Raw genomic sequence first — 17,044 nt, 5'->3', positions numbered from 1 at the left:
CAGGACAACAGGCAGCATTTAAAAATAGATGTTTCAGTTACAAGAGATTTGTAAATCCGAGTCTTCACGTAGCAGTCGTCATAGAGACAGAAAGAATGCCTTTTCTTTAAGCACAGTATGACAACAAGTGATAAAAAGGTAATAAATAGGCAGAAAAGGGTAGAGACAACAGAATTGCTACCTTCCATTGGTGTATTAGGGTCCGGTCTGTTCGCGAAAACCACATCCACGTAGTCTAACTGCAGTCTTTCTAAAGAGGCTTTTAAACCTGCAAAATAGGAACCACAGTTGAGCAGCAATAGTGCTGTGACTGCAAATATCAAAGTGTATAGAAAATTAGTGCAGAGGATTATCAAACTGCATACTTTAAATGGCTTACTGACTGTAGCCAAAACTTTTCCAATAACTCCAGGGGAGGTGTCAGTTATTAAAATGAAGCTTCGATTCCCTTGACCCAAAGCTATTAATTAGGAAGTATTTTGTTGTTGAAGTGTCAACATTTAATCCAATAATACGCAGCACTGCTACTTACCTTCTATAATGTGTTTTCGGGATAAACCTCTTTCAGTTTCTGCTCTATATAAAAACAAATACAAAAGAAATGAGAGTGTGTTTGAAACCATTATTTATAATGTGACTGGTACGGCTCCTGGACGGTAACATAATATCATTTTATCCTTTATGAAATATGAGCGATGTTTCCAGCTTTATTGAAAGCACCTGACAACAGATCAGTTTGGATGACACATGATCCCATTACCAGGAGCATCAGGATCAAACAAGTCGAGAAAAATTACACGCGAGGGTAGTTTTTCATTTGGGCAATCAGCAGAGTTAAGGATGAAACTTACTTTCCACCCCAGAAGATCTTTGTTGTTATCACCAAACTCGAACGTCTGGGGAAAGAAAAAAAAAAAGTAAGCACACATCTGTTACAACATCTGCCAAGCAAACATGCTGAATTACATCAAAAAAAGCACTGGAGTTGCTTATGCACATGCACAAACTGTAATCTTTAGGTCATTCATGCGTTTCTACCTTATTCTATCAGCATCACTCTCGCACACATCCTACAATAAGTGTGACTGTGCCAGAACGCAAACAATGCCAGTGAATGAGTGCTGCGAGCACATAAACCTGATCTGATATAACCTGAGCTATACAAATACCCATCCAGGACCGACAAAGTAGAAGACAAGCCACTAGAAGTTCATCCATTATTCATCATCTTTGAGGAGGAGACACTGGAGTGTGGGCATGGCATGGCTGCCCACATTAATCTTTCATCTCCCCACCTTACTGTTCCGGTTCACAACACACAAGCCTCCCAATATGTGCAGAGGAATGAGATGATACAAGATTAGGCTGGATGGCTGGGAAGGAAATAAAAAATAAAAAATAAACTACAAAATGCAATTAAAGTGTGCCTCATATCATACCTCCATCCTTTCTTCTTTATGATGTTTCCGAGCACCACCTCTGCCCTATGAAACAGATGGAAAGAGAGCATGATTAAAAAAACCAAAACATTAAAAAAAAATAGATAGCCTTGATATGAGATATGAGCATTTATATCCGACTATCTCAGGATTTAATTGTTAATTAAAGAACGCAGTCCAATTCTGAGTATATACACCACGAAAGTGAGTTTATATAAGTGGAAGCACCTGTTTAGGACTGGTGGGTGTGAACTAGCTGCCAGGTCAGAGCCCGGTCCCAGCTGTGCTGTCGAGCCACCACCAAGTCACTCATTAGCAGCCACAGGGGTGCTAATGAGTGACATTACGTTCAACACGGGGCTCATTAGGGCTGGGCAGAAACCTGTCAGCAGGATGTCTCTCCAGCTCCCTCACTCTGACAAATAATGAGACACCTCCTTGTGACACAGTTTCACATAAAATCCAATTGGCTGTAGAGGTAGAAAAAGCGCAGTGCCAGCTAAGATTTGTTTACGTTTGCCGATGAGTGCAGCTAGCAGCTCTAATTGACGCAGTTTTCAAATATTATGGCAAGTATCCGATTTGTGCACAAATTCAAGGACCACAATTTACCCACAGCACAGCACATTACAGCTCCTGTCAGTGTGACAGTCTGAACAGTTTAAGTAATGTGCAAAAGTTTAAGGTATCAGAATAGTTTATTAATCCCTGAGGAAACTGTGTGGGTTACAGTTGCTCCAAGACAGTAACAGACTAAACTATTTAAACAGTGCAATATGTTACAGATATTACAAATGTAAGAAATAGAACTAATATCTACAAATAGCTCAATTATAAATATCAACAATATCAAGAAGTTTAGAAGTTTTAGATTTGCATAGATCACACAGCAGATTGATCATCCACGCATGTTAATCGCAGTGAGAGTCACAATGGCATACCCACAAAAAACAAACAAACAAACAAAAAAACAAAAAAACAAGAATTTACCATTTCTAGCCTCTTAACATAAATATTTCAATACAAGATTACTTGGCAGAAAATAATAAACTAGCTCAAATTTACAGACAAATCTTTCATGATGACCGGACCAATGTACCTGCCAAAAACTTGAAACAACTATGTGGAAGCTGATACCAAAGAGAATGGTACGACGATGTTTGTATAAAGTCGAATAATGTGCAAGTTGTTTGTTTTTTTAAGAATAATTTTGAAACCTTTTCCACAGGCAGCAATACAGTAAGTACAAAATGCTTATACTAAACAGAGAGGCCATCACACATGTATATGCATTACTTGAATATCCTGGTATTTCTGTATGAAACATAAATGGGAAAACTACCTATATTTTTGACAGGAAGAACGCTTTTGTAAATCTGGAATTACTTTTAAATTTGTTTGAACTCTCAAGAATAATAGCAACAACAATTAAGTTGGCAGGATCAATTTTCAGGTTAGCCCATTATCTGTAGGCCTCTGAAAAAAGGAAACAATGTATAAAATTGTCAGCAATTCCAATTAATGTACTACTTTTTCTTAAATCTCTTAAATTACAGCTAAAAATCTGCACTTCAGTTACAAATAAATCATGTATATTTATGTATTATATTTCTATAGTTCTGTAAATCAGAACTATCTTGATACACCAATGACTGATAACCATGGGTTATTATGTATCATAACTCAAAAAATTTTAGATTATAAGCACATAATTAACTTTGTAGTGCTGTACCCTTTTCCCTTTCCCCTGTATCCTAATATTCGACAGCTATGACCAGTCCTGCTCATGTGTACGACTTGCAAAGCATGGATGTATGAATGATTTTAGCTTTAATATTCAGGGGCCATTTGTTTGTTTGCTTTGCTTTTGTCTCTGTTTCAATTGAATATTAAATCCTGCATAACATTTTTGTCCCATTTATCACCACCTTTTGTTTGCCATTTATTAAAAGATAAATTAAATTAAATATTCAACCTCCCCACGCGTGTGTTTGTGCCTCTGTACATTCTGCTGATCCAAACAGCAGCTGCCCAAGTACAGTAGACACTGCATTATTACTCCAAGTGATTTCAGCCTCTGCCAGCTGGACTTGCATCTTTTTTAAACAACGAGCAATGAACACTCCCCTGAGAGCAATGATATGTGTGTGTGTGTGTGTGTTTCTGGCTCTTAGTATTGCCCCTTTGAAATGTGAGTAATTTGAGTGACCAAACATAAGGTTCACTGAGCCTCGAGCAGGTTGCCTTTCTTCATCCACCCATTAATTAAAGCTTTGCTTTATTTCAATGCTGAGTTGCTTTCTGACTTAGGGCAGAAGCAATGATGTAATGCGGCACTACTCATGGATTCTTTATATTTTATTACTTTCACATTCTTCAGGGCTTATGCCACCTGTTTTTCACCATATCACACATTTAGTATTGATCTCCAGCAAAATGCCTCTGAGCCTGAGAGACAACAAAGACTGAAATTCTGTTCTGCCAATTACTGCCATACTTTGAAAAGCTTTGGTGCCATGTGTGCCTGCTGATAAGAGCAGCTACACGAGTTAAGCACAACACATTTGTTTAAGCAAAGAGACATATTTGTTTATACTTCTCAGAAACAGTAGCTCATGTATTCAGATGGATATGCTAATCAAGCATCACAATCAATATTTGAATATTCTTGTGCGTTCAGTGTTTTGTTTTGTGATTTTTTTTGAGGGCTAAGCTACAACAAACAGCTTACAAATCTCATTTATTTAACTGTCCACGCTCACCACACAGAATCGACATCACAGCAGCTGACAGTGCAGCCACCAACACCACCACTAAACCACAACCGAGGACTTCACATGAAAGCTTTTTCCATTATGACGCGCAAACTGTGTGATTTGTTCGACTCCTTCTCGTGTGTTTGTGTGTAATATAAGCTCCTTGGTGCTGCTTTGCGGTGGAAGCTGTCAGGATTAACACCTGTGCAACACATTTCGAGCTGTGTGACGCGCTGTCACAAACACTTGCACGTGCCAGGCTTGTCCTTTCTGTTCAAGTGTGGTTCTGGTTTATGGCAGCACGATGATCAAAGACAGAGTTGGTTTTACTTCTGTGTCAAAGATCAACCTCTCTCATGAATAAATCAACAAGACTGCTGAAAACTCCCCAAAACATTAACACCGTGGTGTGATGACGTGCATCAGACCACAGCTGCTGAGGCATTAGATGCGAAATGAGGACAACCACTGAGACCTACAGCTTGTTTCTCCTCTTTTGTTATCTTTTGATTTCCCTTTCTGAGACACGGGGACTCTGATGCATCTCCCCAAACATAATGGAAAAAATAGAATAATCTCAGGAGGATTTAAAACAGGAGACTTGCTCCCGTTAATAAGAGACACTATTTGCAAAGGATAATCCCTTAGATTATTTCACAGCACCCAGGTTACTACAAAGCCAGACTAATCCATACTGGAATTTAAACATCCACTACATCCAGCAAGAAAGCAACATATTCTCTGAGGTTAAAGTATCATCGCTGCCCGTCCTCTAAATTTATGCCACGAATACCCGAACCCTGACAAATGGCACTTTTCGTTGTGAAAAGCAGACAGACATTAATTTCTTCTCCTCCTTTAATAATAGACAAGAAAATGAGGAGTTGATTCATCGAGATAAACATACCGCGGAGCTTACTCGGAGGCTGAATGCCATTAAATTATTGTTTGAGGGTAAAATGAGACGACGTAATTATTAGCATCGGTTAAACCTCAATAAACGTAAAACCATGTGAAAACATGATGGAAATAAAACATTTATTTCCATCGTCATATATTAATTTGGTAAAGGTCAGTTTGTTTAGAATGCACTTTGTCACAAAACAGCTCTAGCATGTCCGCTGTTAAAAATAAATGAATAAAAAAAAACAATTAAGATACAAGTGGAATATATACGTAAAGACAGATGAATAAGAAAACACTTTTTCCTGTAAAGCCAAAAGAAAATTCATCCACCCTGGGACTGTTGCAGAACTTCTCCAAGCCTCTGCAAATGATGTCGATGTTAAATTGTAATGTTGACATTGTCATGTCTTTTATTTAAATGAACTTCTATAAAAAGAAGGTCACTCAGAGAACCCATCCTCAGGCGAGTGTCCAGATTTTAAGTTTTAAAGATGGTGATTCAGATCCCAACCAAACATTTAAGGCTTCTTTTGTTCATCTCTACATCACATTTCATGAAATTCTGTTTTACAGTTTTTATGTATTCCAGGAGACAAACAATTCAGTGCTCTCAGGAAATGTGAGATGGATATTTGGGATACTGGTATGTTACCATAAGTAAAGACAACACACTGGCACCTTGACTCTGTATTACATCACTTCTAAATGTGGAATATTTGTGCACCACTATAGCTCAAACACCTGACTGGAGTCTGCTAGTACATAACCTCTGCTTGCCTTCATAATCAATCACACATTAGCAGCTTGGTAATGTTTTCTGCTACCACTCACTCCTAAGTGACTCGCCACACAGGATATACTCACTTGCCAGCAGCGTAGACCTCCGCTGTGTCAAACAGATTGATGCCATTTTCATAGGCCAGAGTCATCAGCTGCTCTGCCATCTGTTGAGAGAACAGGGGGGAAGGAACAGAGAGGGGAAATGATGGGGTGAGACCACTGATGTGAGGTGTTAGTAAATTTTAATTATGAAGCTGGCTACACAAGACTAGAGACTGCCTGTTGACTCTGTCAGAAAAGTAAAAATAGGCTTCTTGAGCAACCTAGGATATCTCAGATCATATGGAGGGTTTCCATTCCAAAGCTTTGATGGATAGAAGCTGACAAAATGCATCTGCTCTCACCTCATCTGTTATCTGTCCGCCAAACGTCACCCATGTTCCTAAAGGGAACGACAGAGAGGTGGGGTCAGAGAAATAGTACACAAACATGCAAGTAGAATAAGAACCTTTTTGTTCCTTCTGACATACTTCAACTCATTTTTTTTTTCCACACTCTGTTTAATAACACTTTCTCTGTATAGAGAACAGGTTTTATATTCGCCTCCCTGGTCTGTCATACCGAGTCTACAGCATGCACAAACAGTTTGTCTCGTGATCTTACCTAATCCAAGGCAGGATACCCGCAAGCCTGACTTCCCGAGGTTTCTGTCAAAACAGAGGAAAATACATTAAAACTAATGCCGCACTGAGGTGGCAGTGATTTATGATCTTTTGTCCTCAGGCGGTGGCTGTGACCAGCACAGCCTTTCAGGAATGACTGTTTGAAAAACAAAATAAAAAAAATAACCCTATCAAGCTTCACTAGAGTTCTCTCATCTTTAGGTTGTTGCTGCAGTGGAGTGACAGAAGCTGGAAAGAACAAGACTTTGTATGGATCTGTAACTAGCCTGCACATAGTGCAGCACTGACACATGTTGAGGGGATGGCTAACAAAGCACATCAATGTATGAGCTGACAATGAGAAGGTGTTTGTGTTCACCAAAATGTCAGGGAAAAAAAAATAAAAAAAATAAATCACAGACAGGAAGTGAGTATTAAGCAGTCCCACCATGACATCCACTGAAATTTCTCACAGCACACCAGGATCCCTCAGCCGCCATCTGACTAAAATCCCCTGCAGCAATGCGGAAGCTTGACTATACACAACAACTCGCTCCTAAAGCTGGCGTCTCTGAGCCAATCACAGTCCAGACAGACCCCTCTGCTTGACAATCACAGCTTTGGTTAGGTCTTCGGCTTGTGCAAGCTTTTAAAGTTTTCTAATATGCCTGTGGTTCCTCAGTATCATACCAGACTTGTTATGAGCACCGTTATATAATCATTTCACAAGGAAATCAAACAGTCTCTTCCGGTCTGCAAAAACCTGACGACGACAATATTTTTATTACTTCAGAGTTTTCTGATCTAAGACATCATTAAAAATACGAAACCAAACGTGCTGCTTCTGGTCAACCACCTTCACGAGATAATCTGGCAGTGTAAAAAAGATAAAAGAAATGTGGCAGAGATGATGTAACATGTGCAGGAGTCAACGTGAGTATGTGGGAGGCTATCTAATATATTTTTATAAGACTGGCTGTATAGAAGAGCTGAAATGAAAAAGGGGTAGAGAGGGAGACAAAGGTGTGCATGCGTGTAGATGTGCGTTTTATATGACTGCTTGTAACAAGTGGGACTGTGCATGCATGTGAGTGGGTGTTTTGTGAAGCCCTGATAAAATTGCTGCAGTAACTAACAACACATCACATCACACATTATCTAAGTCAGTTACTGTACACTTGTGTAGCAAAAAAACAAAAACAAAACAACTGAACTTAAGGATTTACTTTTCATGCTGACTACCATCCAATATTATTGGCTCGACTTCTGGGTCAGTAAACCAACATAGATGCTCATGGAGTCTATTTAATTCTATTCTTTGGTTTCTGAGAAAAGCTCAATTTTCTAACCCATCAAATGTTTCGGTGAGATCAAACAACACTGAAAATTCAGTTTGTGTATTTTGCTGTTTGTGTTCCACTTGTTTCTACAAAGAGCCTCATTAAACTGATCCGCTTGGGTCAGTGAAGTCTGGCAATCGTGTTACAGTTTAAGTCAGAGAGCAAGATGACATCACATATAGGAGCCTCCTGCTTTATAAACAAAGTTTGTCATGAGGGAGAAGAGAGCGTGATCTAATGAGACCATGTGTCCTAACGCTGCATCGCAGTACAAGTCTACTGTGGCAAACCACTGGAGCCGATCAACAATTAACTGCCTCTTAATTGCATGAGTAAAACTGCCCCTCGGGACGCTGTTGTGCAGCATCACAGAGATAACCAACACCAAGAACAGTTTCCTGACTGAAACTGTCAGTGGAGCATGTTTGCTCCAGAGTATTTAATGATTTTAGAATTCACAACTATATTAAGAAAATGAGATGCAAAGTAAACACTTTCATCAGGTGCATTAAAGCGTATTACAAAGCAAAGTTTTCTGTCTTAACTGTCACATGAGCACGCTAAAACATGAATACTGCACAGTGGATGTGAATGTACAAAAAGAGAGGAGTAAAAGAATACCTGTTCCACCATTGTCATTGTTAGGATGTACCTCTGTCAGCACACTGTTCTCTTCAATATTTTACTGGAGTGGCCTTGAATACTGCATTGTGCATTTCGGCAACAATCCTCCACCAGGGCCTGCAGGTACGCAGGAGTCAAGTTCCTGCTGAGCCTCAGCATACATGAACCGCAGCAGTAAAGTCATCCATCTCACAGCCTCCTCAATAATGAGGGAGACAGGTACAGTACAGGACAGTAACAACACTGTAGCCACACGGACAAAGCCAGAAAGGACCCACTGAATCGGACAGATGTGAAGTATGCACAAAGCCCAAGTGGAAAGGGGAAGGTTTTTCACTGTGTCACACTTTGTGTGATTAAACCGGGCCTGGAGTCTGTTGAGGGTTTGTTTACACCCGTGTTACACAACACTTTAGCGTGATACCAAATATGGATGAATGTTAATCACTGCGGATATTTTTCCTTTCAATTTATAGGTCAATTTTAAGTCAGAGAAATCTCTTGGACCACCCCTGACTCTTTTTGTCGTTATTAATTATTTAAATAGTGATTAGTAGATTACTGACTCACTACGCAGCAACACAACAAACATATAGCTGGAAAAAACATCTTCAATCACAAATAAAAAGCAGCAGACACTATGGCTTCCAATAGCACCATCCTATTTTTTGTGTTCATTGCATGAATTAAATAAATAAATAATTATCTGTCACGTTACTGTAGCTTTGCTTGTCAAAAGGAGTCACACATTTTCTATCTACCGAGGCTTAAATGGGTAACTTCCCATAAATAACACAGTCCCATCTACTAATTTCCCTGAACACAAGTTTTCTAGAGGTCTCACTGGAGCAATTAATACAATTTTACACATCAATATTATTTAACATGTTATGCAGTGGCATCTATCAGCTTAAGAGTTAAGCTGACACTACAGGCAGAGATGTCCTGCAATACTGAGCAGGGCATGCAACCCTTAGGCCTTTTAAAATCAGATCTGATAACATCATATCAGCCATACACACTGATGAAACAAAACATTAAGTCCACCCCCTGCCTATTCGTCCTCTGTATGTAGTAAAACATCTCCTAGCTCTGCAGAAACCTCTACAGGTGCTCTGTGTAATCTGGCAACCAAGATGCAGATGCAGAACCAAGTCCTGTAAGTTGTGCTTTGTAAATGCCACAGATTTGATTTGTTCCAGCACATCCTGCAACACCGTGGTGCCAGTTTATGGGTTATTCTGCTCAGACTATAGTCAGTACTCACAAGCACCTCACAAGCCTTGAAGTTTAAAAGATGGTCCGAGTCAGTTTTCTGCCCCTTAATGACTTGGTCTTTATCCAAGTCCTGTACTGTTTCGCCTTCATGAGATACAGAATATTACAAAACATACTATAAAAACAAGCTGTACTCTTACCCAATAATAGATTTGCTCACACTGCTCACCACTGTTAGAGCTGATCTAAGGTGGGAAAATTATATAACGAAATCAAAGGGAAAACTTGGGTGAGTAAAAAGTAGAGCTGGTGGCATCCAATATCAGATATTAATCTCAGCAGAATCTCCAGATTCAACACACAACGATTTCTCACACAGCTATGATGCTAGCTAGTTTTTTTTCTGCCTTATTAAGAGTCTTTGCAGTATTTTTTTTGTTTACGTTGGCTAAACAGCCCCCTACCAACAAGAAGGAAAAAAAGCTGTGCTATTTTTGGCCCTCTCCACTGCTCACTGTTTTCATGTGTGTATGCGTATGCATCCCATCTGCCCTCCACAAAGCAGTCAAACTATGTGAAACACTTGATCCCAGATTAGTTCTGCTAAACCCAGTTAGCCAGGAGACCATTTACCAATTAAATCAGCAAGGCAGAGAACTCCACTGCCTTTAAAGAAACTGATCAAAAACACAATTCTCAAGATTTGAGTTGTTAACGAGCTATTAATATACTAATATGATAATGTGGTACAACACACACAATTCTTATTTAATGCATGTATCCAGTCACTGAGAGAGAAAAATTAGATCTTCATCAATTTATTGCGTGATAAAGAGTAAACTGTGTGGAGCTGAGAGCGCTAAAGTCAGTGGACAGGACAGAGTGATGAATGAGGAAACAAGGTCACAGAGCTGCAAAGATGAATGTGTTGAGAGCTATGCCAACTGAGCAGAACTATTAATACAACCTCATCTGTGGCTTCAACTTCAAAAGAAAGCACACACTGAATGCCACCAGCTCGCACTGGCTGCAGGTGGTTTTCTCCTCCATTCAAGTCTATGTGACAATTGGAGGGAGGGAGGGGTGGGGGCTTAAAGGGCACTCATTACGCTCATTTGCAACTGCATATTTTTATTCATGGATTCCACTAGTCTACTAGTGTAAATTTGCATGACTCACACTCGCAACTATTCATTAAGGTAGCGCTATCCACCTTCAATAATATGCACTGTCTGTGCCCAACTATTACTGCTGCTGCTGCTGAGAGACACACCAATGAACTGTAACAGTAAAAACAACAAAGAATAACAAATGCTTTAACCTACCATGATTATTGGCCATAAGTGGACCTTTTCAAAAAAACAAACAAACAAAAAAAATTCTTACCGTAACTCATTCATTTCCCTTTCTATACATGTAAAATGACTCTCCCTCATCTACTTCACCGCCAGGCGAGACATGTGGCGATAACCTTGTCGTCTGCAAATACAGTTGGAGTGGTGCAAGGTAGCGAAACATTTGTGTGCAAGAGAAACATCTAAGTCATAACTGTCAGTTATATGCAGAGATGCTAACATACAGCAAACTATCGCAAACCTGAGCAACCTTATCTAATTCAGGGTTCCTAGATGTCACAGGGTCAGAGTCAGAATACACCCTGGACAGGTTGCCAGTCCATTGCAGGCCCAACAGATAGAGAGAAGCATTCACCCTCATACATACGGCCAATTTAGAATCATCAGTCAACCCATATCTTTGGGAGGAAGCTAGAGTACCTGGATAGAACCCATAACCTGTTATGCAGCACTGTTAACCACCGCACCACAGTGGTTTCGCTAGCTCGTGCAGGTAATAAACAAAGAGAGGAACAGGATGGAGGACTTTGGTTTGCCAAAAAATTAACACTACCATTATCCGCTTTGTATGAGCTGAAGCTTAACATGTATACAGCATATTAAGCCTAATTATCAAATTACCTCAGGATTCACCTTACTGGTATGAAACATGAAAATGTTGAGCCCTTTGTTGTGCACTTCCTACACCCTGAGGATTTGTTCATTGCTGCTAGCAGGATGACCTTTCTTGGAACAAAACAAAAAAGCATATTGTTGCTCCAGATAAAAGCCAAAGATGGATTTGTGAGGGTTTTGACTGCAGGTGAGTGAATTTTTTTTTTTTTGGTAATTAACAGAAGTATTCTGACATTTTAGCAAATATGCTAAATCTATTTTCGATCTAAAAGAAAAATGAGAAAATCAACATCACATTTCTCATAGGTGTCTCTTATAACGGAGCTAAAAAGCTTAGCACAGCACTCAATAATTTCCCCACGCTTTCTAAAAGCTTGCACATTTTTTTTAATATAGGCACGATGAAGCAGACAACAGTAGAGTTCTATGTTATGAATCTCAGTCCTTGACCTATCACTATCACGTAACCTTTTAATAACCACCTTACCATAAGCATATCCTTCCATCTACATGCAAAACACATATACAACAGGTCAGGATCGATGTCCCAGCTAAATATAAATTTAAGTCTTCAATCAACAGTACAATGAGTGTTGCAATACTTGAGTATTTACTATCCATGCATTGGAGCCAAGGCAAAATTAGTGTGTTCTCAAGTAAATAAAAGGAGATTTATGACATTAACTGAAACCAACACAGGGTTTCCTCCAACTGTCAAAAATGCAATGTGTTTTTAGGTTGAAGCTGCAATTTTATTATATTATGCCATTTTTACGGAGTTAACTTCCTTTGTTGAATGTATTCTGTTTAACACTGTATTCTGTTTGCTTGTAGTGCCGTGCTTGTCAGCAGCCTGAGAAGATTTGATTTGATTTAATATTGTGCATAGAAAACATCTACACACAACAGCCAAAAACACAGAGCCAGTGGCAGTGAAGCACTTTAAGACAGCTGTCAATGGCAGTTTATTTTCTTCTTGGTCCTAAACAGATTGTTGGCTCAGAGGGTTTTCCCAAGGCTGAATTTGTTTTCATCCAACTCAGGCATTTTCAGAGGTTCTTGTCTGGGGATAAATCTGCCCGTGCCTACAGGAATGGAAACTCTTCTGCTTTGTGCTGGAGAGTAGCAAATGGGAGCTCAGCAGAACCTGCGGGGTATTCCAAATCCAAGCAATGGTTCATACTGTATACTGTGTTTTTAATATCATACTAAGCTGTACTCAGTACCAATCTTGGCCTGATACCAGCTGCGATTCTGGGATTAGATATCAGTGAAGAAAAAGCATAATCCAAAACAACCCATTATCCTAAATTACAACATAGTGTAGACGAGTAACAAAAATCTCTTTAATCACAGCTGATCCTTGGAAAAAGTTGCCATGATTGGTTTCACAGCTGATATGTGAGCTCAGTCATTGACAAATGCATTATTAACAGATTCGTTGTTTAAGAGAGGGGAAACAATGGTATTAGGTATCACCAGATACTCAAGTGTAGCAGTATCAGCCTTTGAGCGATCCCCAAATTTAACATTTTAACTCTCCAAAAGTTTTGTGGGAGAAACGTTTCGTCACTCATCCAAGTGACTTCTTCAGTCTCAGCTGACTGCAGGTTTCCCCAAACCTTATAAACAGTACATTTGCATAATGACTGAAACCAGCCCACTGAGGGAACAATGGGCTGTGAGGTCAGTTCCTTAATCATAATTATGCAAATTCCCATGACCATTGATCAACAATCACTGACCAAAACCCACTGATCAAAGAACACTGATCAATGGCCATGAGTACCATTCACAGAGAGTTGGGGAATGGCTGCAATCACAGCATTGTAAGATGGCGAAAGATGTACCCTTAGGCCCCCTCCTCGATTCAGAGATGGTCTTTCCCTCTTCACGTAAATGGCCTCCTTGACTCCGCGCTCAAACCAGCGTTCCTCCCTGTCCAGGATGTGTACATCCTCATCGTTGAAAGAGTGTCCACTGGCCTGTAGGTGTAAATAGACTGCAGAGTCCTGGCCTGATGAGGTTGCTCTTCTGTGTTGTGCCATCCGCTTCGCTAGAGGTTGTTTGGTTTCCCCGATGTATAAATCCTGGCAATCCTCCTGGCACTTAACAGCGTACACTATGTTACTCTGTTTGTGTCGGGGGACCCGATCCTTGGGGTGGACCAGTTTTTGGCGCAGCGTGTTTTGGGGTTTAAAAGCCACAGAGACACGGTGTTTAGAAAAAATGCGTCTCAACTGTTCCGATACTCCTGACACATATGGGATCACTACAGGTTTTCGCCTGGGCAGCAGTTGTCCTTCTCTCCTGGATCGGCTGGAGCTTTCTTTAGGTGCCTTCCCAGCTTTGACAAAAGTCCAGCTGGGATAACCACATTTACTCAGGGCCTTCTTGATGTGCTGTCCTTCTGCCTCCCTGGCCGCTGTGTCAGTGGGGATGGTGTTCGCTCTGTGTTGTAGCGTCCTGATGACACCCAGTTTGTGCTCCAGTGGATGATGAGAGTCAAACCTTAGATACTGATCCGTATGTGTAGGTTTACGGTACACATCAGCTTTTAGATGTCCCCCATTACTGATGGAAATCTCACAGTCTAAGAAGGCTAACCTGCCACTTTTCATATCCTCCCTGGTGAATTTGATGTGTTGGTCCACCGAGTTAATGTGATCTGTGAAATGTAGTACGTCCTGAGATTTGATTTTCACCCAGGTGTCATCCACATATCTGAACCAATGGCTTGGTGGTGTTCCAGGGTAGGAACACCACCTACCCTGGAACACCACCACTACCGCTATGGCAAAGCCCTCTTTTCCACTTCTTTTGGAGATTTACTTTTCTGGATGATTGAGAATGCATCAAGACGTTTTAACATTTTAACATTTGTTAAAAGTAATAACTTCTCAACTTAACATAAGATTAAATCACAAACACACCTACAACAATTATCTGATAAATTGATGATTAAAAGATGTCTCACAGACAATCAGTCCCGTTTTGAGAATTAAAAGCCTAAATTCTGTTGTTGCAGCTACAACACTGTTTCTCGAGGAGCTGAAATGTGTAAATGCAAATTCAAATTTCCAGGCCTTCAGCTGGCACTGCATTAAAACTGACAATCTGCATTGGAAACCACTACCATTATCCGTGAACAAAGTTTGTCAATGTGTCATCAAATGCAATTTAAAACTCAACAGGTGGAAAGCATTTGAACAAAATATTATTATTTTTTGCTTTGAATGATGTATTCTAACTAAAATGCATAGTTCAAATACAGCAACCATTAATGAACAGGGGTTCATTAATGCATTTGGCATAGTTAACTTGAACATCTGTGAAGGCACCAACAACGCTGAATGACATACATTTTGGAGCCATAAGTGTTTCAACAACACAGCCTGCTGACTGGCCTGTAACCCACAGCAAATCTTTCAAACATTATAACATACGGTGCTTAACAAGTTTATTAGACCACCACCCATTTAACACACAATTAACAATAATGTAATGACCAAAATAATTTTTTATGTTTCTGTAATGGTTAATCTACCAGTATGCACAAGGTCTTTAACTTTAAATTACACCTTTAATGCTAAAATATAATTATTGCTGTTATCCAAGAATTTTCACATTTACTATTTTCCATAAGAGCAAGGAAAAAAAAAAAAAAAAGGAAAAACAATATTATGTTTTAATTGCCAAATTACATTCATTTCCTTGCATTCCTGAACAGAAACATTAATTTTAGAGGTTGAACATTATGCTTGATTCATTTCTGACTTCTCAGAGAAATCCAGTGAGTCAACTCAAAATTGGGTGTAAAAACATGAATAAAGTTTGCCACTTAATTCATAAATAATTATATAATTTGTAGTTTTAAACAAGTTTTTGAACAAGCAGAATAAACATCTGTATTCCAAAAATTAGCAAGCAGTTCTAATCAGTTTCACCACAAGAGGAAGTCAAACTGTGCCACAAATCTTCTAAAGTGTGCCACTGACATCTGACTCAAGTGAGCATATAAAGATAAATATGATGGTTTTCTTTGTAACAATGGCTCATTTTTAAAATTCCACTTGTATAGCTTAGACGTCTATGACTGTAAACTGAATACCTTTGGGTTTTAAATGTGGAAAACTGACATATTTTTCACAAATTTGACATTTTACAGAAGCAAAAGAGATGAATCATTAATGTAAACAAATGACTGTCAAACTCTAATCAGAGGTTTTAAAAACAGGCTGGTAAAAGACGTTGCTGATAAGAAGGAGATAACACTGGGTGCTGTGTCAATTAGGAGCAAGCACATACCATCTGGCTAATTAAAAAAAAATGTTGAGGTTAAATATTCATAATACACATGACTAAGCATCATGCTGGATAAGCTACAGCTCTAGCCTTGTGCTGTACTGAATCCTCATATTTGGACTACTTTTGTTTCTTTTTTGGGTTTTTCCCCCCCCCCCATTTTTTTTTCCATATTACATAAGATGCAGTTCAAATGTTTCTAATCCAGAACACAAGATTAAATGCAGTTTCACTGCCACGGCAAGTCCGTTGATTTTTAATTTGGAAATATAAACCCTCTCCTTACTGTATCCACACTAACAGCCAGCTGTGGAAGCTAATCTATAATCTTAAAAACACTGTGTACATACTGAATATATCACACTTTTTACTAAATCTGTATAATACTATGCCCTACAGTTATGCTTAACCTTTCAGGCTAAAAAAAAAAAAAAAAAAAATACAATGAAAGAAGTTATAAAAATCACTGCAAACATACTTCAGGAAACAGTAGAAGACATCCACACTTTAATGCTAATCTATTCTGTTGCACACTACCTCTTCTTGGCAGTGTACACCAGAATTAATAAATCTAAGCTATTTCTAGTGCATTTATGAAAATAACATGCAGAGAAAAATGAGTGGAGCTAGGACAGGCACACAGAGGCTCTAATTAAACTCTATCAGTGAGGCAAATAAAGAGCAGCTGCGTGTTCCTTACATGAAGACACGCTTATGGATACATAGGCTAAATATCTTGCAACAAACCCCCCACCGCCCAGGCTTACTCACTCTCCTGTGCACCAATACAGTCAAAACCTTGGTACATACACTGAAACATGAGACTACATCAATAAATGAACCATGCCCCTCTTTGGCAGTTTCTCCCCACATGCCCAGAGCAAACAGATGGCGAATGTTCTCTACACATTTAAGATGGTACCTAAGTGGCTACTGTGGCCTCGAATCTGTACTCTGGATGATGCTTAGTATTTACTTCAGAGTGGCCAAACTGTACTGCTGCATGTTTGTTCTGTTCAACCACCACGGCTTATTTATGATTCA

General features: G+C 39.4%; 1 protein-coding gene across 6 annotated transcripts in view; it reads right to left on the bottom strand.

The window, feature by feature from the left end:
- The window catches only part of kcnab2a (potassium voltage-gated channel subfamily A regulatory beta subunit 2a), an 84,835-nt gene that overhangs the window by 13,137 nt on the left and 54,654 nt on the right, over positions 1 to 17,044 (bottom strand). For all 6 annotated transcript variants that reach the window (XM_003454532.5, XM_005459006.4, XM_025907245.1 and 3 more), the window contains 7 exons: positions 6,545 to 6,588; positions 6,286 to 6,323; positions 5,966 to 6,045; positions 1,440 to 1,484; positions 852 to 896; positions 533 to 576; positions 182 to 268 (listed from right to left, as the gene is read on the bottom strand). In XM_003454532.5, the coding sequence (XP_003454580.1) occupies positions 182 to 268; positions 533 to 576; positions 852 to 896; positions 1,440 to 1,484; positions 5,966 to 6,045; positions 6,286 to 6,323; positions 6,545 to 6,588 (383 nt within the window). The remainder of the gene's footprint in view (positions 1 to 181; positions 269 to 532; positions 577 to 851; positions 897 to 1,439; positions 1,485 to 5,965; positions 6,046 to 6,285; positions 6,324 to 6,544; positions 6,589 to 17,044) is intronic.

Source organism: Oreochromis niloticus, linkage group LG5 (genome assembly GCF_001858045.2).
Source record: "Oreochromis niloticus isolate F11D_XX linkage group LG5, O_niloticus_UMD_NMBU, whole genome shotgun sequence".
NCBI classification, from domain to species: domain Eukaryota; kingdom Metazoa; phylum Chordata; class Actinopteri; order Cichliformes; family Cichlidae; genus Oreochromis; species Oreochromis niloticus.
This window is presented reverse-complemented; position numbering and strand designations above follow the sequence as displayed.